Raw genomic sequence first — 25,759 nt, 5'->3', positions numbered from 1 at the left:
ACCTGTCTCCATTCATACATTACCTTTTGATTGCATGCATAGTGCTCACATTATAGTTTTTTATCTCATCTTTAACACTTCTTAGATCAACTCTTCATTTTAAGCTTCTTAGTCTATTCGACGTTTCACAAATAAAATTGGATGCTGTAGTTTAGCCTGTTTGCTGTGGGTGACAGTAGATGATCTCAGATTAGATTTACCTTAATATCCTCTTAGTGCTTATCTCTAGTGTATATGCAGTTGCTCAGGCACTAGAGAGCCTTTCAAGGATGTTTTGTCAATACTGCTACCCAACTGTCATTTGTATCTGTAAACTGTGCATTTGGAACCTGCTGTTCCCTCTTACATTATGGTTAGTGGGGAGCTGAAGTGAGTATACAATGAAGTTATTGGCTAGTACAACTCTGTGGGAGTTATTGAAAAGATGAAATACTTGCTGTGTTCTCAAGAGACAGTGGAAAGAAAAAGAAGCTGGTAGGATACCTTAACAAACCGTTTGGCTTCCTGTCCTCTATTAATCACCTAAAAGTGGACGTAGTGTGCCAGACAAACAGAAATTGGCCCCTCTGAACAGTGCACTTTAAATCTTCTGTCTTTGGACTTTAACTTGTAATAAACGTGTGGGTGTTTCTGTTGGGTTTGTTCCAGGGTTCCAGGTAAACTGAAGCAATTTGTACTAGACTTGCATTCTGGAAAACTGCATAGAGAGTTTCATCATGGCCCTGATCCAACTGATGTAGCACCTGGCCAGGTAAGGTGACAACAAATACATTTAATTTGGCCATTTAATAAAGACCTTTTTTTACTCCTTGTCAGAGCTGTACTTTCTAACACATGTGTACTTTTAACTTCAGTCTCCTGAAAGAGAAATCTGTTTATAGGAGCATAACGTTGCCAGTTCTGCTTGGCCCTTCTTTTAACTTCCTTTGGGTAAAGGCAAGGAGAGCATTAGGCGGAAGTACGCTACCTGTTTGCCTTGAATAAGGGAAGAGTACAAGCATAAATACTTTTCTCCACTGAAGCAGAAGATCTTGGGCCAGGTGACTGTTCTGAGTTCATAGAGCTGCCTTTTGCGTTCTCATGTGATTTCAGTGCAAAAACTGATGATACATCATAGATGCATTACTTCCCATGCGACACACCATGAGAGGGTGCTTCTAAGGGGAAACATCCATCGATGGAATGTTTTATATATTTACTCGTAGTCACCAATACAAGCAGGGGACAGATTGTTAAAGCGTCAACAAAAGATTGATAAGTGGTAATAGGGCTTATTACTTTTATTAGCGCAATTAATAAGTGGCATTAATAGTGGTCACAGGCTGCATTTGTCAGTTTGGATTTGTCACTGTTCTGATCAAAGGTTGTCATGCTGTATAATTACACGCCTGGAAGTCACTCCTGGGATCTCTTCAGGAACACAACTACCAGATCCTTCTCCAGGCAAAACTCAGGAGCACCTCAGTGTTTAGTTTAATCCAAGAGGCAGAAAAGAAAGGACATTACCAGCCCCGATTTTCTCTGCTCAGCTCAGTCTTCTAACTATGTCTTGATCAGCCTTGTATCTTCTTGATACACCACTCAGCTCATATTGCTTGGTGGTGTCATGCTGAAACACGGAAAGGTAACAGCCTGTCAAGTAACCTTCTCATTTCCTCAGGCCCTCTCTAAACAAATAGCTGTTTCTAAACATTTACTTTTAAGTTACATGTTGCATTGTCTAGGGCTCAAAGAGCCACGTTGGTCCCAGAGGAGACCCTGTGCCTGTGTGTTGGGGTGCCTTGGGCCATCCCAGAACCCATGGGTGAGGGACAGAAACGATTTATGGCTACAGGCTCATTTTCCTGGTCATCTGTGGGGTGTGGGTAAGGGTGGTTCTGCACTAAGCCATGTGATTGCAGCCTCCTGTTGCCGGGCTCAAAGTTAAAAGACTTAAAAGCATGAAAGCCCTGACTGGAGGGCTTGCCTTCGGCCAGGAGAATGACTGCTTTTGAATGTTGTCCTGACTGGCCGTGAAAACACGAGGGCTGAATTGTCTCAGCAGTAATTCCTTTAACTGGCAACTCCCTGTGTTCCTCAGGAATTCACTGAGCAACCAGAATTCAGGTCAACAGGAGGAAACGCAGAACATAGGGCTGGAGGCTGAGGCATAGGCCCGGCAGTCGGTCAGCTCGCAGCTAGACAGGAGCGCGAGGAGGAGGCACTGAGGCAATTGCAGTCTGGAGGAGGCTTGGCCAGGGAGGGAGGAAGCCTGCTGAGACCCTGGATCCTGCTGCCTGTCTGGGCACAGGCTGTCCCCTAGAGCTGCAGGCTTGCCCTTGTCTCCGTTCTGCCTTGAGAAATGCACACAAACCTTGGGATGTTTGCTTTCTCATCTCGGTATGGCATCCTGCCATCTTGTGGAAGATGTGTATGCATGTGCGATGGAAATACTGGCCTTAACTAAACTGGACTTAGGTCATGTGTGGCCCTTGAATTGCTTGTTCGTTTGCTTGTTTTAGTTTCCACAAAAAAACGAATTCTAACATATTTTGGCACCGATGTCACTTTTGCCCTGGTGTGTCTCAAAAACACACACACAAACCAGAATACCTTCAAAGCAAGTGGTAGATAGACTCAAACAAATCTACAATGGGGTGCATTTGAAATACTTTAAGTCACTTGTATAGCAACTTGTGTGATGGCCGCTACCTTTGAGATGTGCCAAGAAAAGGAATATCCTTAGCTGATGATGCTTAATTAATGAATATGTGTGTGTATTCCACCTACTTGAGACTTACAATGTGCCTTCAAAAAAACACGTCAATTTGTGAGAACGCTGGACACTAATGCGCTCCCATAATTAATGTTAGAAGCTCATTTAATGGAGGTGCTTGATTATTAAAATGAGTCTAACAAGCAGTTTTACTGTTTGTTCTGTTTTTCAGCCAATTCAGGATTTAGCAAGCAGCCCACCAGAGAGCTCATTCCAGAAACTGGCACCCAGTGAACATAGGTACACCTTATTGAGGGAAAAAGATGAACTTTAAAAACTTGAAATAATCTTGCAAGCCTTTCAGACAGCAGCATTGACTTCTGTGTGGTGGAAATAGTAAACCTATATTTTCATAATTCTATGTGTATTTTTATTTTGAATAAACTGAAAAATAATTTTTTTCTCCCCAGGCTTGTAAATACATTTGTTTGGTGGGTCATTCTGTACAGCATCTTTCAAACCGTACGTTCCTAATGCTATAGTAAAACAGCAGAGACCCATCCAGACTCTTGATCTAACTCTGTTCTGTAAAACTTTTATAATCCAAATGAAGGTATCCTTGCCAGAGACATGCTGTTAACTTGCACTATCCCATTAAATAGGACTTTTGGGTTGTTTTCGGTGTAACCTTGGTAGTATGTGCTTTTTCTTCTTCTTCTTCATGTGAACAGCTATCCTGGTAATCTATTTCTTTGTCACATTTTTCTCCAACTTAAGAGGGTCTTCTATTCTGGATACTTGGGAGGGGAATAAATTAAAGTTTTACAGAATCTTGTGTGGTGCTTTACTGGGTGTAAATGTCTAAGCGGTTAACCAATTCTGACTATTACAATATCAAACGAGGAAAGGAAAAAAGTTTTAATGATAATGGTTGTACTTTGAATGCAAGGGCTGCATTGACCTGCTCTGATTTCCTGGAATATTAAGATTGTTATATTATCCACATGGTTGTGTTAAAAGCACATGAATGTTGGAAACCCTTCAAAGTAGGAGAGGACTAGGGGATGACTGCCATCTTGGTTTTGTCAGTCTTAAATTAATCTCTGTATGTGTGTGTTACAATTAGTCTTTTTTGTTGTTGTTTTTTTTCCTTTTTTCTTTGAGTCCCTGCCTTCCTGGCAGACATTTACTTAATGAACAACCATTGCAAATTTTCTGTTAATCTTTTTGTCTGGCTTGTGCCTTATTTATTGCATATTTTTGAATTCTGCTCTAAAGAAGGAATTACTACTTTCCTTGAGGGCTTTTCTGTTGTGCATAATACCAGAATACGGGCTTTTCTCGATGAATCTGCAAGCTGCTTGGTGAGGTGAACATATAGAGCTGCTTGGTGAGGTGAACATATAGAGCTGCTTGGTGAGGTGAACATATAGAGCTGCTTGGTGAGGTGAACATATAGAGCTGCTTGGTGAGGTGAACATATAGAGCTGCTTGGTGAGGTGAACATATAGAGCTGCTTGGTGAGGTGAACATAGAGAAACTAAGACAGAAAAATATCTTTTAATTTGGAGTGCATTGCTGGAGGCGAGTTAGTATTGGATTTGTACAGTACACTTACTACAAAAAATCTAGGTCCATGACTTGGGCCCCCGAGGTTTTGTGTCTTTAGAAGCAAGCTTGTTCTTTGGATAGGCGGACCACTGGGTTCATGTTTACTTCAGTGAGTGCCCCAACTTCTGCAGTTCACGGCTCAGGATCCCTTTTGCCTCTCAGCTAGATGCCACCGACTCAGTTATTGCCAGAAAACGGACATGGTCCCGTGCAGCTGTGGCAAAAGTTGATCCCAAGAGAGGCTGCTGAATCAAGCCCCTGCAGCAACAGGCAGGTGAGCTTTCTAGGGGCTGGTTCTGAGAGGGTTGCTAGTACCAGCCAACGCTAAGCTACAGCTCACTCAGCAGATGCAGAATTGGTAGCTATGAGAGTATTGCAAGATTTTGTTCTGGGCATACTTTTTTGTTGGTTTTGTGAATCTGCATTTTGGAGGGCACATTAAGTGCTTGAAAGCCAGGTCTTCTCCTGTCCCATTCTCCGTCTCATGCCAGATCAAGCGTTTTTGGCAGCTGAGTCATACCACCTTCCAGTTGGAATCCAAAGATGTGAGCAGGGTACGGTTTAGAGGCTGCCACTTGTTATCTGCAAGTGGTGCTACGGAACTTCAGGAGTTGTTCAGGCACCTGAAATGGTAGTCAATTCCTGCGTGGTGCCTACAAGTACTCATCTTACTCCTCTGAGGTTCCTGTTTTTCTTTGGGATTCTTATTTATAAATGATGTTTTGTAGAAGATGTCTAAACTTCCCTTTCTGGAGAGAGATGGTACCTCATCATACACCCAGCAGTCCAGTGGCTGGTGCTTGCAGCTGGGAAGTGAAGGAGATGAACCCCCTTCACCATTCCTTCATCCAAGTTTGTTTCTCTGGGTAAGGACTTGTTCCCAGAGCTTTGGGACCCCAGCGCTAGGCAGACAATTGGATGTAACAGTTTTATGAGAGTTACACGCTCAAGTCATTTCATTGTGTATTCACTGGAGGTTGAACAGCTGAAGCCTAGGTATGCCTAACGCGATGTTGAGTATCACTTGAACTTTTGAGGTACCTGATGAAATAGAAAATTCGCCTAGAGAGAGCAAGCGTTGGACAAAATGCAAGATGTGTTGCAGTTTGAGCCCTTCAATTCTGATCATCTACACCAGTGGTTTTAACTGTTCAGTGCTCGGCTAAAGACTCCCTTTAACAGTTCTCGAGGCTTTCGTGGGAAGTCGTCGCACGATGTCAGTGTTATCCCCATACCGAACAAAACTGTCGCAAACTCTCTTTTGAACTTACGGAGTCCATTTCTGAGCTAGCATATGTGTAGGAGTTAGTAGATGCATGCAACATTTTAGGAACTTGTATTAATTTCAGTCAATGTAAATATTTCAATAGGTGAAGCATGTGTTTGGTAACTCAATTCAGGATTCTTAAATCTTGGTAATACAATTATTTTAATAATATAAAATTTGCAAGGGATTAATCTTTTAGATGCTGAAAGGAAATAAACCCCAACGTTCTCAATAAATGCTACAACCAGTCTCATAGGCAAAAACTTTTTATTTGGTCTGAAAGAATTACATATATCTTCTGACTAACATGCCTAGCAATTTAAATGCTAGTTTGGTTACTCAGATGCCCATATTTCTTCACATATGTAAATAACCCATCTATTTTAAAAAATCATAGCTTAAATAATAGTGTAGTGTGTATACAATATTTTGGAATTGCTTCCTTAAAGACGCAAGGAGGAAGAATAGTTTTTGTGCTAGACACTTCATAAAACGAGCACATACCAAGCTGAATTGGTGTAAGCTGTGGTAGGAATTCAGTTTTATGAATTTAGATTGTCCTGGCATTAGTCCAGCCTGGGGGGAGAGGGGGGAGTCCTCGATGGCTCTGATGCGGCTGCTGTCACTTAAATGCACAAGGTTTCGAAGCACAGAGTAGGAAAGCAGACATAGCTTTTTAAAATCATATGAAGAATCAACCACAGTTTCTGATTAAGAACACTTTTTTTCCTTATTTTTTTCCCTTTAAATGTAGAAATTGCATATCAAAGGAATGAACAGCCTTAGTATGAAGTTGTTACAAGCTCATTAAATGTGTTTACATCCAAAGTAGATGCGTTCAAAGAAAAGCACTTTTTGCCTGACAGGAGCAAATGAGCTGAATTACTTGGGTCACGTTTTCCACTCCAGCTGATTTTACAGATGTAGGCACTGTGGCTTTAACACATGCAGTTTTGACAATGTTCATGATTACTTGTGAAAACTATCCTTGCACACGTTGCTTCCCTGAGCCTCAAACCTACTTAAAATAGACACAATGTTCTGACTGATAGCAATTTCAATCATAGCTTAAAAGTAATAAGGAAGAACTGTTCAGAAAAGATATTTGTGCTGTAACTAACAGTTGCTTACAGTGTCTCTAGGCACCAAAACACATCTTCTGTCATTAGTAGACAGTTTTATTTCCAATGATGGTTAAGAAAAGGGAGCTCTTTCTATACTGTGCTTCCTTAGACAGTGTTCCCTGCTAGGGAGCCTTATCGCTGAACACCGACTTCAGTGTTCACCTAATAAAACTGGACTCAAGCAGAGCTCAGGATCAATTGAACAATTTAAAAACTTTAAAAAGCAGCTTCCCAACCTCAATTTCTGTTCTCCCAAACAGTAGCAGCAATAATGTGGGAACTGTCCTGGAAGGATGGAGGTAGGACCACGTGCTGAACAGTAGATTATGCGACAATAAAAACACGTTAACGCGCATTTAACAGTGGAAGTTTCAGAAGCAGGCAGCTTCTTAAGCAGCAAAGTAAGGACGGTAATAACAGGCATCTGCTATAAAAAGCTAGGAAAAGCACTAACAGCATCTCGCCCCATACAGGCTCCACAGCATGTCCCAAAATCTTGAAAAGGCCGGGAAGCTACTCCACAGTGTGGGTGGAAGCAGAAGTTTCAGAACTGAACGGCATGCGGGAGGTGTGCAGCTGCCCCGAACGAGCACGGTTTACTTATTGTAAACAGTACGGGGTTGCCATGTTCAAAACCGTCCCATCATCCGGGGACGTCGGCTGACGCTGGCGCCATTTAAAGGGCCTCGCTGCTTCACCATCCGCTGCCCTGGTGCGTGCCTATCGCCACCCTTGAGGGATAACAAGGAAAGACTACTGAGGGAGCGGGCCTGGCTGCAGCGCCGCCTTCCCGGGGAGCCATTTAGCTCTCCCACCAGAGCGCTGCCGGGGACAGGAGAAGAGAAGCAAGGGCAACACCTAGCAGTAAGCGCTGCTTAAGTAAGCTGAGGCTTGGGGCTCAGAATGCCAGAGCTTGTCACTTCGTCCCGTACAGTGTTCTCAGGATGAGCTGAGGAGGCAAACAGCCATGGAAAACTATATTCTCCAGTAGCAGTTCTGCAGGGTTGCTGCTGAGACTGTTTAATTCTTAACCATGCTTTGAATGAGTTTACAAATTTAAAAAAAAAAAAGTACCTGAAAAAGGGGAAGAGCTGATTATGATGCTGATCTGATTTGGCTGATGGAGGCAGATGTGGGATGTACATAAGTGTTTTTTTCCCACCTTGCTCAGCCACCATTTTAAACCTTTTCCTATGGTAACTAACGCTTCTCTGTGCGTTCGTTATTGAACAGGCACAGTCAGTCATGTCCTGGGAGGGATACACAGGAGTTGTTTGGGAATCCAGCTAAATGAAAGTAAATTTAAAGTACTATGACCATGAAAGATAGATGGAGCTTATTTCCTTTTCTTTGGAGCTCTACAAGAAAAGCTCTGGCTTCTGGGTGGTATTTATGGGAAAGCACTAGGGTTTTCGAAATTTTGTGTGTTGCCTGCAAGACACTTTGTGCAAATTTGGCATGAAGCACCTGCCACCCATCATTACAACTGTGCATATAGCTCATCTAAGAATTTTCTAATTAAAAGTTACCCATATAATTTTCAAAGGACTGATGTCACTTAGCACATCTGAAAAGAGAAATTCTGACATTACCATTTTACGCCTCCCAAGCAACAGTACTGTTGTCAAAATTCACACAACTCAGCCTTGTATTTAAAGCATAAGGCTGCAAGTCCGTCATTAGCACGGCTACTACACTTCTGTTCCTAGTCAAAATGAATCTGTACTTCAGCTGGATTTTTTGGCACTTTGGCGAGAAAGCTCTGGACAGCTGGAAGAGACCTTCTCGATCATTTTTTGTTTTCTTCTTTGTATCAATTTTCCACCTGTGAAACCCAAAATCCCACCACCAACTGCAGCTGCAATTCCTGCCACTTTGAAGCCTGCAAGGAGACCAATAGGACCCCCCACCACTCCACCAATGACTGCACCTGCCACAGGCAGAGCTGCCAGCTTGTATTTTGCAGCCTGTAAAGGGAAAAAAAACAACCAAGAGTTAGAATACGGGCCTGTGGTGATGTGCATTTTCCCCTCACTGCTCTTGGCAATGACTTGAATGCTCAGTGATAAATAAACTTTACAAATTAGTATTTAAAAAAGGATGATCTACTGTCCCACAAGTATGACAGAACGTACCAAAAACAATTCAAAATTGAGCTATATCTCATGTATGCAGTTGTGAACCAGGTTCTTTTACATGCTACTGCCTGATTATGTACACTATTTATTACCTCATCTCCATCATTAAATCAAATGAGAACCTGAGAAAATGTTCAGACTATTCAGTAATGTGCCTGAACCTAGGTTTGTGGCTTACTAGCCACTATCACCGACATCTACACAGAACGAGGTTGAAATTGCACGTTATCATCAACCTGTTGTTTTATGCTCATTTCATTCTTGTGAGCCAATCGTTGAATGCTCTTGTCTTTGCAGGTAAACCAACGTAGCATCGGAATAGCACTAAAAAAGCAACACCACCACCACCCCCACCACCCCCCCCCGTATTTCCTAGTAGCCTGGATGTGATAGAAAATTACAAGAGAGATTGATTTTTTTTTTTCCCCTGCTACCTGTGGGTCATTTCTCCCTTATTTCCTTAATTGCTGGCTCCCTCAGCATTAAAGACGGCAGATCAATTGGGTTAATACAGAGGATTGCTGGGAGGCAGAGTACCATTGATTCACCAGCAGGAGCAGATCCCTACCTTCCCCAAGTTTTTGGTTCCCTCTTCAACATTCACAGCAGCACTGTTGACATGGTCTTCAACCCTGTCAATCTTCTCCTGCTGAGACTAGATGCAAAGGAATTATGAGTGAGGTAACCTGCTGGGAAGCAGCAGTGAGCCAATACACACCATTTTAATGCCTGTAATCAGGGCCCCACAGCCGCTTTCATCTGCCACACACTGCAGCCGTGCAGCCTTAATGGTGGTTCATTAATAGCATCTGATAAACTGTGCTGAAACTACAAACTTACTTTAAAAAAAAAAAACTATTAAGTAATAATATGGTGTGGGTATTATACAATGTGTTGCTGCAGTTAGAGAAAACAACCCAAAACATAGGACTTCTAAATCTTTTCTGTGAAGAGATGAACTCGCATTCCAAAGGGAAAAATAATCCAAACTAGCCTTTTTGTTTCCTGCTGAGCTTCACGTTCAAAAAAAAAAATTCTATAAAGAGCATTTATAAGATCAGTACCAACTCCACCATACAAAGCTGCACCAAGAACTCTGAGCAGAAGTGTTTAATTATGACATTATAAAACACTGACTTAACTTTACAACTAGAGTAGTGACAATACTGAAAATAGACTTGCTGTTGCTCTCTATTCTACTGTTTGATTTTACAAAAATGTTCCATCCTTTCTCCAAATGCAGTCAGATTCCCCTGCAGTCTCTCTCAGAGAATGCTGGAGCAGAAGATAAGGGGTTTGTGGGTTTGTTTGTTCTTATTTTAATCTCGGCAGTACCCAGGCTGTTTTACGTCACAAAATGATGAGATGGGTAATGTTTGGCTTAAAATAAAAGGCATTCGGAATTTTTTTCCTCTTTCTAATTCAGAAACTGCTGAATCCACCAGCTCCGGTATCTTCATCTACGATCCAATCCACACACTTTAGATACTTGCTATTATATCTAGTGATGGTTTTGTGTAAAATCCAGAAAGTCCTGGGAACAGGAACTCCCCTTTTTACCTAAAGCTGCTAACATTTACGCTACTGAATAAAAATTTTTGCAGTCCCTCTCCAGCCTAATGAATCTTAGGGGTTTTTGTATATGTGAAGCAGCACGTATTCAGCAGAAAGGAAAAAAACTATTTTATCTATCCCAACTAACCCAACAGCACGGAGATTAAAGAACTCTCCTAGGAGATGAGAATTGTGGGTTTAAATTCCCTGTGGCACAGGAAGAATAAGCATTGGGAACTGAGTGTGGATGATGAAGATGCACAGCCTTTTGGCAGCTACATTTGTGGGAGCAGAAAAAGGGCAGGATAAAGGTGGGGGAAGCTTCAGATTTTTTTAGTGCTCCTAATATAAGCGAGAAAAAGTACCTGAGAAACAGCCACCTTGTGCAGTGAAGGCTATCGTCACCATTACGATTAGAAACTGTAAAAATGAACGGGGCCTGGGTAGAAGTCTGTGGTCAGCACTGTAGAGCTTCTACTAGGTTCGGCTTGTGGCCAAGGGCACTGGCTACTGGCATCAGTAGTTGCTCTGGTGACAAGAACTTAGGAGCAATTATCAGCACTAGCGCTGAAACAGAAGACTATTGCCTCCTCAAAAAATTACCTTGACGGAGCCTGAATCAACAGGAGAGCCACAAAGATCTTGTAGCAATGAGTCACTGGTGTAGGGAAGGAAGAGCTGTTCGTTTTCTAACCAGAGGGGGCAGCTGAGTAGTTAAACAAATGCTTTTGAACATTCCTCTTTTGTTGGCACTTGAAAATCAAAGGAAAACCTTTCACCTTACTGCTAGACAATTCGATGTAAACATTACATGCATCACCTATGACTTTGGAAAGTGTCTAATGTACAGGCTTTGAAACTCTAGGTGTATTTACATAGGTCCCAAGTAGCAAAGGCAGCACCTTCGTGCAGGCATCTCAGCTCGCTGTGGGGAAACCGCTCTGCCTCTACTGGTATCTTCCTGAAGTTCCTAACAGTGACTAGGATTTTGTAGTCTTGAATACTGGACTGAGTAAATTCAGTTAATGTTATTCTGCTGTTCTGTCACTTTGATCAAGTGATACCAGCTCAGTCTGAGTTCACATGACGGGCAGAATTATTGCTCATCTTTTTCTTCCCCCAGGTAGGAATTGCCTATTATTTGCCCTGTTTTTGTACAAGACTCTATCTAGGATAGAACGCAGAATTAATACTTACGCTGACTAAGAGAGAAAAATCAGTCACCAACTGGCTAAGCTGGATCAAGTCCTACAAATAAAAAAAAAAATGTTATTTTGTAATAGTTGCTAAAAACACGAGCACCAACGTGGCAGTAAGGGAGTTTCAACATACCCCTTCTAAAGTTTCCCAGGACTCGGCTGCATTTTCTTCCTGAGGTATTTCGGGAAGGCGGGAGTAGATCTGGATTAAACTTTGGGAGCCGTCCTTCACTTCTGCGTTATATAAAGTTTCTGAATGAGAAACATGATGTTTATAAATAAATGCACTGGATCAGAATGCAGGTGATGTGCGAAGTTTCTCGCTCTTAATGTTTCTCAAGGACAAATTGATATTTGACCTAACTCAAGCCAAGCAACAGGCCTGAAAATGATCATATAGGGAAAAGTCTTACTCACAGCACTAGACAGTTTCTTAAAAGGAAGTTAGTGCCAAAGAAATGGATTCATTTCTATCAGTGCTCTTTCACAATCATTTCTGAGAATGATATTAAATTACATTCCTGAGTTCAAGGTCAGTTAGCTAATTTTGTATCAACCGAGCTAAGAAAACTGAGCTTGGGACAAAAACTTTTCATTTACATGCGACACACAAAAACACTGCGTTTCCGAAACTGAACAGACAGGTATTCATTTTATGATTGATTATTATGCTACGGGTTTGATTTTCAGCCATTGGGGACTAAAAGAAGCTGGAGGAAAAAGCTTTCAAAGTAAGGGCGGTGAAAACCAAGTCACATGCTGCCCGGCATTCAGCGCGGGATCCAGCGGGGTAACGCTACTGTCAGGATGGCAAACGTCTGCAGCTCAGCGGCGTAAAGGAGATATTCTCAAGTATCTTCCTTGCCACATCCCCTGGGTTGAATGCAGAAAGCGTTAGGACAAAGTACGGTGGAAAAAATGGGGAATGAGAGACAGCTAGGTGGCACGGGGGAGAGGAGATACAACCAACAGACACACGCATACCTCCTCCAGTCAAAGAGCCCAGGCTTGAGCCACACCGGATGTCATGGGCACGTGCGTAATTATGGACAAGTAATTATGTGGTAATAAAGAATAATAAGCAACAAGTTTGGCTTGTCACAGCAAGAGTTAAAGAACAGCTTGAAAGTATGAAAGGCAGGCTGGAGAACGTATGTATGTAAACACAGTGCAAAGATCGTGTTAATTTATACAATTTCAGTTTCTGAAGGAAGATGATAGCTACTTTGGTAGGATGCTGATGTCTCCTTCCTTGTCAGGGTAGTAGCAAGAGAAAGTTTAACATGGGGAAGACTGGTTAGCTATGTCTAATAATATTAAAGTGTAAATATTGCATTAACGTCTTCTTTAGAAGCAATGAATGTACCAAGGTACTACAATAATACTATATAACTGTTACTACAACAGATACTACAATGGAAAACAAATAAAAATAATCATATTCGATAAAAAGTCAGTAATAGTGCATGCTTACTCATGGAATTAATTTAAGATAAAATAAAAATGATACATTTTCATAACATTTGTCCATTTCTCAGCATTTTTATCCCAGTATCTCAAAATACATTAAGGGCCTAATCTTCCTGCTCTCAAATCAATAGAAGTCTAACATCAATGAAGCCAATATTCAGCTGTAATTACTAAGTAAGCAGAGTAGCAGAGAAACAAGGATGGAGTAAGCAATCTGGGGTTTTATTTTGGGCTTGTTTTTCTTTCTAATTATTTCTCCCCTTTTCCCTTTAAGAATCCAGACATGGAAGGCATTTCACCTTCTACAATCATCACCTGTTCTTCCAGAACATATTTTTGAGCTATAGCATCAGATTAATTAACGTTATATACTCAGTTCTGAAATATTCCTTTTCCCTTTTCAGTATAATTAATCATATATCCAAATGTGTCCATTTTTGGATAAACCAATTCTGCTACATATTCTGACATTTAACATTGGGTTTGAGTATTTTATTCCATTTCAGTACTTCACAATCTTATTTCAAAATCAAGTTTCTTCTGCCAAGAAAAGTGTACTCTTCCCTAATCAGCCACATGCATGCTAAGTTGGTTGAAATTAAAATATTCGTAACTCAAAAGCAAAAAAAAAGCTCACTACGCAAAACTGCCTCCTCACAAATTACGTTCCCTATTCTGGTCTGTCCTTAACAATCCATGCTGACCTATTGTACAAAAGCACATCCTTCAACATACATGAATGATACTGAAGTTTTGCGTGACACGCATTCAAGAGAACTTAAAATTGTAAGTAGGTTTACACTGTTTTCATTTTCTAATAACTAAAAATTAGTGGAAAAAAAATCCTCCAAAAAATTCTGTACTCACTTCAAAAAACTAAATAAGAAGAAGGGTAACAGAAGGTGAAGTCGCATTTGGGCTGAAAGTATGAGTAAGAAATTTATATTCAGTAGTTCACGTTTTATCAAGTCTAACCAATTTTAATAGAACTGAGAATGGAAGTGGCTCCACCAGTTCACTTACAGCACCTCCACAGAAATGCAGTAATACAAAACACCTCTGCAGATTTCATAGAGCAGCTTCACACCTCATTACACTCAAGATAAAAATCTAATGCTCCGGAAGATTCAATACGTTGGTTAAAAGATCTTAGTAATTTTAAGAGCGGAGTCTCACCTTTTGTTAATATTTGTTCAAAATGCAATTAAATTCCATTTCTATTGGACCTGAGCCGAGGATGGTGAAGGGGGGGAAGGGACCACATCATTTCACTGACGTGTCTTCTAAATGGGCGATTTGAATTTGTAAACTCCTTCCTTCTCTACCAGATGGGAAGCAACATGCTACAAAGAATGGGCATACTGAAGCTCCTTTGATTAAGATCAGCAGCCAAGATTTGCTTTCAGGACTGCAGCCTCTAAGCACAAAAGAATAGGCGATATATTGCATCTGTGTTAGCAATTCAACAGAGCTGCTTTCACTGTCAAGCAAACCTGAAAAAAAAAATCTGTTTTTAATTGTATTTAGTTGTCTGCCTGCCTGTATGTTTCACTTTAAATGGGGTGAATTATTTCCTGTATTCTTGAGCAGACTTGGAGGAGCCTGTCATTCCAGTAATATTTTTCTGTTCTTCTCATCCCAATCTTTCTGATCAATTTCTTGTCTTTCTGAAGTGCAGTTATGCTCAATGTCCTCCATACTTTAAAGGTACTTCAGATTAAAAAAGCAGTCCTGTTCTTTGAAATTAAACTCTAGTTCCCATTTAACATCTCTGTAACTGTTAGAAAAGCAATAAGCCAAGACAAGGCCTTTCCAATGAAATACCAGAATGTATTGAGGACAACTGCAGAAAGTTCCCAAAAGAAGGGATATTGTAAATTTAATTCTGATCGTAACAGAGAAGAGCTCACAAAGCGCCTGAAAGTAACGGCTAATACGGATGAAGGGGATCGCTGAATACCAGAGTTCACTATTCTAAAACTTAGAGTAAAAGACTAAAGACAAAGAGCTCCCCCCAAAAGAGATATTAACACATTTGGCAAACTGATTAATAGAAACTATGGAGAAGAAGCTCCTAAAGGATAAAGGACTGCAGTAGAGCTGGCAGACACTAATAAAATAGGCTACATTGAAGATGACAGTCCTGATGCTGAGGAAAATATGGATTCAGCAAGAGCTCTGCAACACCCTGGATATCAAGAATTTGACACACAATTAAGATGAGTACAAGGAATAATATAAGCATGGAAAGTTGCTATCATAAAGAGTAGGACACAAATAAATTGCAACTACCAAGGGTCATAAATGGTGGCCAGAAAGTTTCTGTGAATGCTTTTCAAGCTAGAGGAAGAGAAAGGAAGTGCAAGTGCATTGCCAGGTAAAGAAAGAAAATAACAGAGAAAGATTAAATCAGTCTTTATACAAACAGGTAGCTGTAATCAGGTATTTGATGCAATAAATTTAAACAAGAAAGAAAAAAAAGGATAGGCTGAAACATAAAGAGAACAGGTTAAACATATCTAGATGAGCTAGATCTATTCAAGTCCTGAGGATCTGATGAGATTCACTCTTGAGGATTTAAGAAACAGCCTCTGAAAGTTCAAGCATATTTCTGAGCACTTGAGTAAGGGGGTCCCAGAGGACTGCAAGAGAACAGATTCTGTTAATATCTTCTTTTTTTGGAGGGGAAGGAGAATGCAGCAAATAGCCAGACTTTGAAACCCGCAAAGATATCAGGACAAACTACTGAACAACCAACTACAAGATGCTGAAGGTGTTGGAAAAAGTCAAGATTCACATGTCAGAAGGCAATTCCGTCTTCTTTATTGGCCTGGTAAGAAGATAGAAATTTTTTATGATGAGGGTGGTAGGACACTGGAACAGGCTGCCCAGAGAAGTTATGGATGCCCCATCATTGGAAGTGTTCAAGGTCAGGTTGAACGGGGCTTTGAGCAACCTGATCCAGTTGAAGATGTCCCTGCCCATGGCAGAGGGGCTGGACTAGATAAACTTCAAAAGTCCCTTCCAACCCAAACCATTCGATCGTTCTATATTTGATATATCTTGACATTCATAAGGCTTTCTGATACTACTGCACATGATATTCTTGAAAGCAAGCCCAGTCTTCCAAATCTACTCTTCTTTTCTCCCTGTTTGACCATTAGCCTCGCTAGCTTGTTAATCACACTTGGAAGAGTTCTTGTAGTTCTCTATATAGCAACAAGAAGGGTGATGAAATCACATTTGATGACAGGTTCTTCTACAATGCCACTGACTGAGAATACTCTTTCGCTTTTAAAGCCACATGAAATTTCCAACCAATTTTAAACAATAACTGCTACTGCAGCAATCAAACTAATCACTATTACATGGAAGGATTTAATCCTGATGTAACCAGCTTTCTCACAGATGAATAGCAGAGAGCACTAGCCAGGGCATAGTAAGGGCTTCCCCCGAAGACAGAATGGTAGAACAGGGAATGAAAGGCATTTTGCAGAGAAAGGAGGGAAAACCTGCAAACACGTCTGACATGTAGCATGTTATACTGTGTTTTCAAAATCTTTTATTTAAATGGATTTATACAGGTTTCTGCTTTCTTGTCAGTTCCTGAGATAAAATGCTACAGGAAGAGATGTTCTCCTTTATATAGGGACTTGCTCCTCTTTTCCAGATATTTCAGCAATGGCATATTATAGCCTCTGTCATATAAGAATTGTTTCCTTCTTGATGTTGCAAGCACTAATTCAATGAAAACGGCCTAAATTATGACTCACACACAATCAAGTGATTTGCAGGGGCAGGGGAAAGAAGTCAAGCTACTGTGAAACAGGAGTGTAAGTGTTCTTCTTTGTATGAACAGTCTTCTATTTCAAGACCCAAGGCTATGGGATCTTCTTCATGGAAGGCCACAACTATCTCATTTCTTAAGATACTTTAATTAGAGCATTCTCCACTTACCAAAACTCAGTCACAGGTCATGAGAAAAGTGTGGTGTAGGGAAAGAAAATCCACTTCTTGAGTAACAATTATTCTTCAGCTGAAATCTCATTTGTTTACTTGTTACTCTGGTCAGAAAATATGCGAGTGGATACAACAATACAGATATCGGAGATATAGAAATGAAATTCTACTACCTCCTCCTACAGTTGCAGATCTGGTTAAAGAGGCATCCTCCTGTCCTTCGAGCTGCTTTTTAAGTTCTTCTGCAGATTCAGAATGGAGCTGCAGGAAGTCTTTTATGGCAAATGAAGCTTCCTCTTTAACTGGATTTATCATTCTCTGCAGAACTGGGAAGTCTTCCTGTCGGACTCGCAGACAGAGTTTCTCCATCTCTCTCATATTGGCTCGGAGTTGCTGTAACAGTTTTAAGAGTTATTTTGTAGCTTACTACATAAGAGCACCTTTTGCGTTTGGGAAGCAACTATCATCTTGATTATCTTTAAATAATCACAAAAAGTGCCGTTTCTAAGTTTTAACAAACTATGACCAAAAAAACCCTCAAAAGTCCCAGATTTCAAGCAATCACTATGTTCCAGGTCACCTCTCCGCTAACCCCATTTTCGTTTCCAGACTGCATTATGTGACTGCAGCCAGTTCACCTGTGGAAGATGCCCCCAATTGCTGTAAAAGCCTGTGCCTCTGATAAAGCCGTGAATCCTTCCTTTGAGCCCATCCTGGGCCTCCCAGACTCTGTTATTTTGTGACCCAGTGCTATTCCCTGGTCTTTTTGTACTGCTCCTGCAGAAGAGTCACCCCGTTAAAAATACAGTCCTCTGCAGAGAAGCGGTGAAGGTAGCTCAACCTAGAGATGATCCCTTCTGAGTAAATGTCCCATCTCCTGCTCTTGCTAAGTCGGATGACAGTGGTACTGAGCAAGTCAGCCATCTGGTCACGTCAAGCAGAGCTCAAAGCTGTCCCCAGAGGAAGGCATCGGTGCTTCCGAGCGCTTCTTACTCGGAGGTGCCACTACATCATAACCAGCTCGCCAGTATTTTTAATATTTGCTTGGGCTTGTGAGTTCACTCAGTTCTCCATAAAAAAAAAAAATAAATGGAGGCGGCAGCTCCCAACACAGCAGTCCCTGAACAGTGCAGTGAGGCATCACCTGGACATATTGCTGAGTCTTTTTGGACGTGGCCTCCTTTCCATAGGGGAAACTAAGCTATCTGCCCCAGGAGAATAAGAACCAAAGATCCAGTAAGAGATGGTACCTATTATCTTCTCTGGCAAACTAATTTATCTGGAGTATCAGCCAACCGCAAAACAAGGGAGAAATATTTTGGAAGCCATCCCCATCAATATTTTTATTTTCTTGCTGTCAATTTTATACTTTATCCACTTCTCCAAGTAAAGAGGTCAGTTTGTTTTATTTCAGGTTTCAATTAATGTACTTAACTAATTAATTCACTATGTAATTACTGAAGTTATTTCGGTGTCTGTGAGCAATTTACGCCTTTGCCAAAATATTTACACAGGTTGCAACAAGTTAAAATAATATCCAAATAAAATAAGTGACTGCTTCTCAAAATTTGCTTTTTTTATAATAAGCAACTGTGGTGATTCTAGCACTTCAGGATACAATCACTCGCAACCCCCAACCACCCCAAAACTCTCATTTTTGTTTTGTAAAGACAACTTCAGGGACAAAGAAGAAGGATTACTTCTTTTTGCAATATTTATATTATTTTTTCAGAAGAAGGACAAATATATTTGTTTGATTGGAATATCAAATATAATGAAATACAGAAATATTTCTTTAGTTACAAGAGTTTTAAGAAGATATAAACCATTCACAACTAGCAAGGAGAGTCTGTGTGCAGGCATCTCCTGTGAAATAAATTTCTGTCTACAGCAAAAATCGAGGGTTTTTTTATTGACTAGGCTTTTGAAATCTAAAAATGCACGCAACTTTTCTTTTTCTACAAATGAAAAGAAGAAATTTATAGTCTAAATTATACCACTCGTCGTTTTAGGACAGAGTTTTTATCTAATTATAAAAAAATAAGCCTTTAATAAAAATAATATTCATTGCACTGCATTATAAGATGGTATAATAAATTATATTATTTATTGCACTATTTACCAATTGTTTTGAATATTCTTCTCAGAGCAGAACAAGAGAATGGATTAACATCAGTGAGTGGTTAGAAAAAGAAAGATTTTCTTCAGTAATACAAACCAGGTACAGGTAATGCCTTAGAATGGCAATCTTGCTTACCTGGAAAAGCAGGAACTAGATGGAATTTATGTTATTTATATAGACTAGTAGAATTAATTTTTTTTAACATGTACGAAAAAAAATAGTAGAAATATAATTATAGAAGAAGGAAATTAATTCAACAACAAATTAAAGTAACACTGCACAAGCCATATTAGCAACCAAAGAAAGAACTATTGATTTGTAAAAATCATTTGTCAAATTACTTAGAGTATATTCTGTTGTATGCTTAAATTAAGAGTACTACTAGCCAATTTAGGCTGCATTATTTAAGGCTAACCCCAGGTAAAAATACTGATTAACAATTAAAAAAGGGAAGATACAAAAAATAACTTTGTAAGATATTGAGTTGAATTAGAAACATGGTACCCAATAATTTTCCTCATACATTTCTCATCTTAATCTGCCTTGCTCTCCCTGTTATCTTCCTCCCATGGTCTGCCCATAAGTACTGAAAAAGGGAGAATGTCATCGCTATCATAGTCCACCACATGCCAAAATTCTCGGTTTATAAAATCTTGGAATTTCATTTAAAAGACAAAACAGGACTATCTAGACACAACATTTAATTATCGATTTTGTGACCATTATAGCAGGGGACTGAGTGAAGTTGATCCTGCTATTTTGTTTCAGGAAACAAAATTATTATTATTATCCTGTATTTGGCCATAACGGAGACAAAAAACAATAAGTCAAACAAAAACATGTTGTGAAACAGTGACAATAGTAAGTCTGGGATGAGCTAATAACGCTTTCAAAGCAGTTTCTTTAAAAAAAAAGGAAAATTTCCCAGTTGAAATTGAGTTAAAACATAGCTGTGCTAGGGATTTGCACCACTGCAGCTACAGCTAGAGCAAATTACCAGTATAGCCAACGCATGGGTATAATGAAGATGGTTACTGTGCAGTGACCAACACAAGCACCAACTTGCTGCTGGAGTTTTCAAAAATCCTGAAGAGAAGCTTCAAGAGATACAAACTACCAATCCCAAGGAATGGCTAAATCAGATCCTCACTTTCACTGTTTGTTATTACATTGCTGATCAAAGAGAAAGAGTTGTGAGAAAGAAGATGGAGGAATTGGGTGACGATATTTGCCTACTTGGTGAAATTTAATTTTAGTACCTTTTCCTTTGTGGTTTTGGAGAGAGGATTCTTGTTCCATTTATTGTCAATTAAACAGAAGCTAAACGGATTCAGCCTAGCAAGAAAGCTAAGCCCCACTGCGAGGAGACACGTCTTAGGAGCTCACCAGGGTGTAACATGATAAATGTTATGGATATGCAAATGACTGTGACTTCTTTTCATAATCATTTTAATGGGACAGAGTTTAATTTCTGGGTAGAGCATAAAAGTATATCACCCTCTTCCCAACTGTTTCCACTTTTAAAACCATGCTTACTTAGCGAGGAAGGTAATACAAAATCCTGTTTTCATTTATGGGAACTCCTGAGTTTCAAACTCGCCAAACTTAGCCCAAAAGACACAGAATTTTTCTTTATAATATTTGCAATTTTGGTCTGTTAACTTCCAAAATCAAGTAACAGTCTTTGTTTCAAATAGCTTTCTCAAAAAAAACATAGGAAAATAAAGCTGACCTTGGGAAGTCATCCCTCCAAAGCATGAGCCGTTGTCCCTACTTTATTTCTGACAGTTGTTTATCTAATCTGGTCTTACAAGGACTTCTTTATGAAGAGCTACAACCTCCCTGATATTATATTACAAGAATTCATCATCCTAATTGCCATAGCATTTTTCCTCACGCCTAACAGAAATCTCTCTTGCCTCAGTTTAAACCAGGTATTTCTAATCCTCTCTGTTCAAAACACAGAAAGACAAGCCCTGTCCTCTTTGCAACCATCTTTTCCATGTTTGCAAACAGACAACACGCCACTGTCAGGCGTTCTTTGGGCAAAATAACTAATTTGTCAGTCTTTCCAAATAAGTCTCATTTTCTCAATTTCTGACCATTTTCACTGTTCTCCCTGAATACTCCCTCATCAGTCCATAGCTTCCTTAAAAGTGCGGTGCTCAAACTATTCTACCTGGGATCCTACTAATGCTGACCAAAGAGACTGTATGAGAGACCACATGGACTACTCTTCCATTTACCCATTTATATATCCCACTACGTTATCAGGCTTTTTTGTACCACTACCACACCATTGGCTCACTTCTACTCCGTGTCCCTCAAGTCCTGTTCTGCAGAAGTGCTGCCCCAACAGCTTCCCACGCTGGATCTATACAGTCAACGACTGTCCTTGGCCCCATCCAAAAACATACTGATTTTTCAGGTCTTTTCTCAACATCATTATGAATTCTAATCCTGTCCTCTCCACCAGAAAAAGTCTCTCTCAGCTTTATGCTGTTTGCATATTTTTGCTATATAATGAAACTAATGTTACATAGGTCTCAAAGGACTTTATTGGAGTAAGTTTCATTGTCCTTCTTGAATAAATGCAGAACTGAGGTAGGGACACAAAGCCTGAGCCTAAGTTCTCTAAAGTGTCCACAAATTTGGAGGTAGGTCTGGGAGATCCACCAGGATGGTGGATTCACTACATTATGTGAATAACTATAATGCCTTTTTTTCAGAAAAGTAAATGAGAAGTGGCAAGGTTTTCACAAGTACTGTGAAAAATCTGTTGACTTTGTCAACACATCCAAAATGGAAAGCAACAGAGAAGTCATACATAATGAAGTTGCACTGCTTTTCCATTCTTTTCAAAATCTTTACAAACACATTCAATAAAAAATAAAGATTATAAATTTCTATCAGAAAGTAAAATACAAAGAGAGACAAATGAGCCAAAGGAGAGCTTCATGTAAACTTTTTTTTTTTAAATCACTGTTGCTGAAAATGAATGTACATATCTGCCCATTACGCTTACCTTATTACCCAGCACACAGTTTTAAACAAGTAAGAGAAGGAATTATTATAAGAATTCCGTTTTTGGAGTTATCTTTAAAAACACAAAGTATCTTCCCATATTCTGCTTTTCCTAAGTGGTTTATGAGCAGGAGTTCCTCTATAGGTGTCTTGGACACGTGAGAAAAGCAATAGGCTCCCTAAGGGATTCAGAAGTCTTAACAGCAATTTTCAGAAAACTGATAACCCTTATTTATACAAAAGAGTAAAAATCATTCATTTTTTTGAGTATTTGTTTTTCAGAGCAGTAATTTTTCTTCACTAATGGTGACAGCTGAATTTTCAAACCTGATGAAAAATAGATGCTATGTTTCCATAGGCCACCTTAAAATATCATCATCACTTCGCACTCAAATACATAACACCCGTGAACATCACCACCAGTGTTATACCAGCAACACCTGTCTCTTGTGTGCAACCAATTTCATTACAATTGAGAAAAAGTAATGGATGACATCAAAGAAGGCAATAATGGAATTCCTATTCAATAGCTGGCAAATACATGCAGCGACTCACCGTACTGTGCTGTGGCAGAGAGCCTGGGCTACGCTGCCACAGCATGCTGTTTAAGGACACATAACACCACGAGGCAAAGAGGCAGTAACAAAGAGCGTAAGGACACCTCAGTGCTTCAGTGCTGACCCAACATGAGGCCCCTGGGCACCAGGATCAACACCAGGTCTGCGTGGCTCCACCTTGTACAAATGTTAAAGGGCTGAGATGGGACCAAAACCCTTGAAAAGGCAGCAGTGACTTGAGCTGTAGGATTATTTCCATATAACTGTAGCTGTTACTTCACTTACTCTATCCCCATCAGCCTACACTGCTCCTAATGCTACCAGCTAACTGAATCACGGTGGTCATGCCATTATGACACTCAATCTCTGCCACCATCATTCTCTTTTTCTTCTTCTTGGTTGTATTATCATTAGATGTAATGTCATACGTTTTCCAATAGTTTACACTTTAAAGTCTTTATGCTGCCATAGTACATGGATGACACAGGATCTGTCATGTCCAACAAATCAGGCCCTTTTATCTCCTGTCTTCTATGCATTAATCACCGTCAACTCTCCCTCCATTCTGCATGTTGTTGCTTTAAATTAAGAAGTACCTCCAAAGCACCTCCAAACAAACCCACCACCTTAAACCCTCTCAAAAATAAATATGATTTTTAAGAAAGTATTGCAGTAGCTTAGCTGTGCAAATGTAATCTTGCCTTCACTTATCTTCTCTGGACTTTGTTCAAAATAATGGAATAAAGGATGTATGTTACAAATTCCTTGGCAGTGGTCAAAGAAAATCTGAGTTTAAGGATGTATTTTAAGGCTGCAATAATGAGCTGATTTTACATGACCCTGCACTGATACCATAAACAATCTCCTGCAGCGATAAAGACACTCACCTACCCTGCTTTTCATGCTGTCCCAGTATATTGCATAGTATTCCAAAAAGATACTTAATTTGAAGACTGCATAATTTTAGAGATGGTATAGAAGATATGAGCCATACAACTATGCTTTGAAGATTTATGCAAAAGAGGGCTGACTGAAAACCATCTTTTACTTGTAAACCGTTTTCAGTTGAAATGGAAATTGTAAAAGTGAAAAAGAAAAAAAAAATAGATTAACGTTTTTCAAGTAGCTTTCCATGTCAGAGCAACACGCTGGAGAGACTACGTCTGCCTAGGTATGTTTTGCAGAACAGAGTCTCCTTTTGCAGGCTGAATATAGACTAACTCCAGATTATCGATCCACAGTATTTTTCCTGGTTTTGTTCAATGCCTTGTATCCTCTCTAGTAACTGCAGTATTTTTCTACCTCTCACTATGAATATCATCAAAGCAGTCCCTAGGTGTTAAGACAAAATACTGCTATTTCTTTGAAATTAACTTAAATCTTGCAATAATTAACTAATTGTACGGTATAGTCTGCATATATGGGGCAAAGCCTAGCAAAACTGCATATTTATTCAGGCCCTAACATTTTAAGAAGTCCACAGACTGTCCCTAAAAATGAAAAACTACAAGAGCACATTCGTGAAAACTAATACACACCATATAAGTGCTATTTTGTCAGTATTTTTGAAAGGGTGTCATCATGCCCTGTACAAAGATTTCTCCAGTGTCTTCACTTTCCTTTTTAGAAGTTTTTAATGTGGCATCCAGTCACCAGAAAGAAGAGGTATACATTTATGCTCATCTATACTTCTATTATAATTTTGACCATCATCAAAAGTACAACAGAAGTAATTATTCTGGGTAAACTGAAAATTCAGAAAAATGGCTAATTATGTGCACATGGATTAAATGTAGAGTGGCTGTGCATATATTTGTCTAAAACTTGTGGCGGATGCCTTGGGTCAATATTGACTTAGGGATTCCTAATGTATTTTTACAACATCTAATTCTGAGAGCAAAGTGTGTGCTGCAGAGAACATTTGGTATCACAATAATTAATCTGATTTCTTCGCAAACAAACAGATCACAAGTCCATTGGTAAACATTTAAACAGCTTACAGCAAACACATTCTACATGTCATATAATTTATTATCAAGTACTCCAGACTCCTAACTATTTAATTAAAACAAAGAGCTAGTCCACTCTTCTTGCATGGACCCAGATACTTATTCTGCTCTCTGGGTATCAGAATGTGAACCACTTTAATGCATAACTTGCATCCAGATCTAAAAGCAATAAGCATTAAATAAAATATAAGAAAATTTACGTTGGCTGAAAGTGAAAATGGCAGGCTTTAGGTTCAAGACAAATATAAATGTTTCTAGAGACAAATATGAGGTTTTATTACTAAAGCACTTAATGTATTTAAAAACATCATCTTCAACATGATTACTTTTTCTCTAATTATTGATAGATTTTGTCTTGCTAAACAAATGATACTGATAACAAAGAGTTCCTTCCCTCGTATGTGAAAACAGATAGAGCACAGACATAAGCAAACACATGCTTACTACACCACACCTGTTAGAATGCCATCATCTTAACAGGACTTCCACATTTGGAAGACTCTTTCGGTATTAAGAATAAACTTATTTTATATTCATATTTCAAAAATGCTTTGTGAAAAATCAAAATAAACATTCAAACCTCCAAACAACAGAAAAATCAAGTGGATTTCACCTGTAACTTCTTATAATTTACACTAAATAAGCTCATTAACACCTGCCATTCCTCAAAAAAGATACAGAACTCCAGCTCTGCCTACTGTCTAATACTGTTGTTCAATCAGGATTAAGTTCTTCTTTCTGAGGGTTTTTTTTTCATTTTTAGTCTGGTCTAATTTCTCACAGGAGTCAGTAAGGCACTGCAACAAACATGGGAATTTACAGTATTAGAATTATAAAATACAGTGGTTTAGGACTGTGCTACCCCTGCTGGCAAAGTCTGCTTGTCTACAGGCAGCGTAGGTCACAAAAGGTTTGTTCTAGTCACAAAGTCACGTCCCTCCTCTGAATACCACCTACAAAACCAACACAAGATGCCTCTCCTGATGGCAAAAATACATTTGTCCCAAGAATTTTGCCAGTACAGCATGT

General features: G+C 39.5%; 2 protein-coding genes across 4 annotated transcripts in view; one reads left to right on the top strand and one right to left on the bottom strand.

The window, feature by feature from the left end:
* The window catches only part of ERP44 (endoplasmic reticulum protein 44), a 53,171-nt gene extending 49,674 nt beyond the window's left edge, over positions 1-3,497 (top strand). The window contains exons 11-12 of the mRNA XM_082311124.1: positions 649-751; positions 2,928-3,497. Of these exons, the coding sequence (XP_082167250.1) occupies positions 649-751; positions 2,928-3,029 (205 nt within the window). The 3' untranslated portion in view covers positions 3,030-3,497. The remainder of the gene's footprint in view (positions 1-648; positions 752-2,927) is intronic.
* Positions 3,498-5,829: 2,332 nt separating this feature from the next.
* Positions 5,830-25,759, bottom strand: part of STX17 (syntaxin 17) — a 41,352-nt gene continuing 21,422 nt past the window's right edge. For all 3 annotated transcript variants that reach the window (XM_082312397.1, XM_082312398.1, XM_082312399.1), the window contains 5 exons: positions 17,192-17,411; positions 11,722-11,840; positions 11,587-11,637; positions 9,404-9,490; positions 5,830-8,664 (listed from right to left, as the gene is read on the bottom strand). In XM_082312397.1, the coding sequence (XP_082168523.1) occupies positions 8,425-8,664; positions 9,404-9,490; positions 11,587-11,637; positions 11,722-11,840; positions 17,192-17,411 (717 nt within the window). In that variant the 3' untranslated portion in view covers positions 5,830-8,424. The remainder of the gene's footprint in view (positions 8,665-9,403; positions 9,491-11,586; positions 11,638-11,721; positions 11,841-17,191; positions 17,412-25,759) is intronic.

The sequence above is a fragment of the Platalea leucorodia genome (genome assembly GCF_965183815.1).
Source record: "Platalea leucorodia genome assembly, chromosome: 1".
NCBI classification, from domain to species: domain Eukaryota; kingdom Metazoa; phylum Chordata; class Aves; order Pelecaniformes; family Threskiornithidae; genus Platalea; species Platalea leucorodia.
The sequence above is the reverse complement of the archived record's forward strand: the minus strand, read 5'-3'. Positions and strand labels throughout refer to the sequence as shown.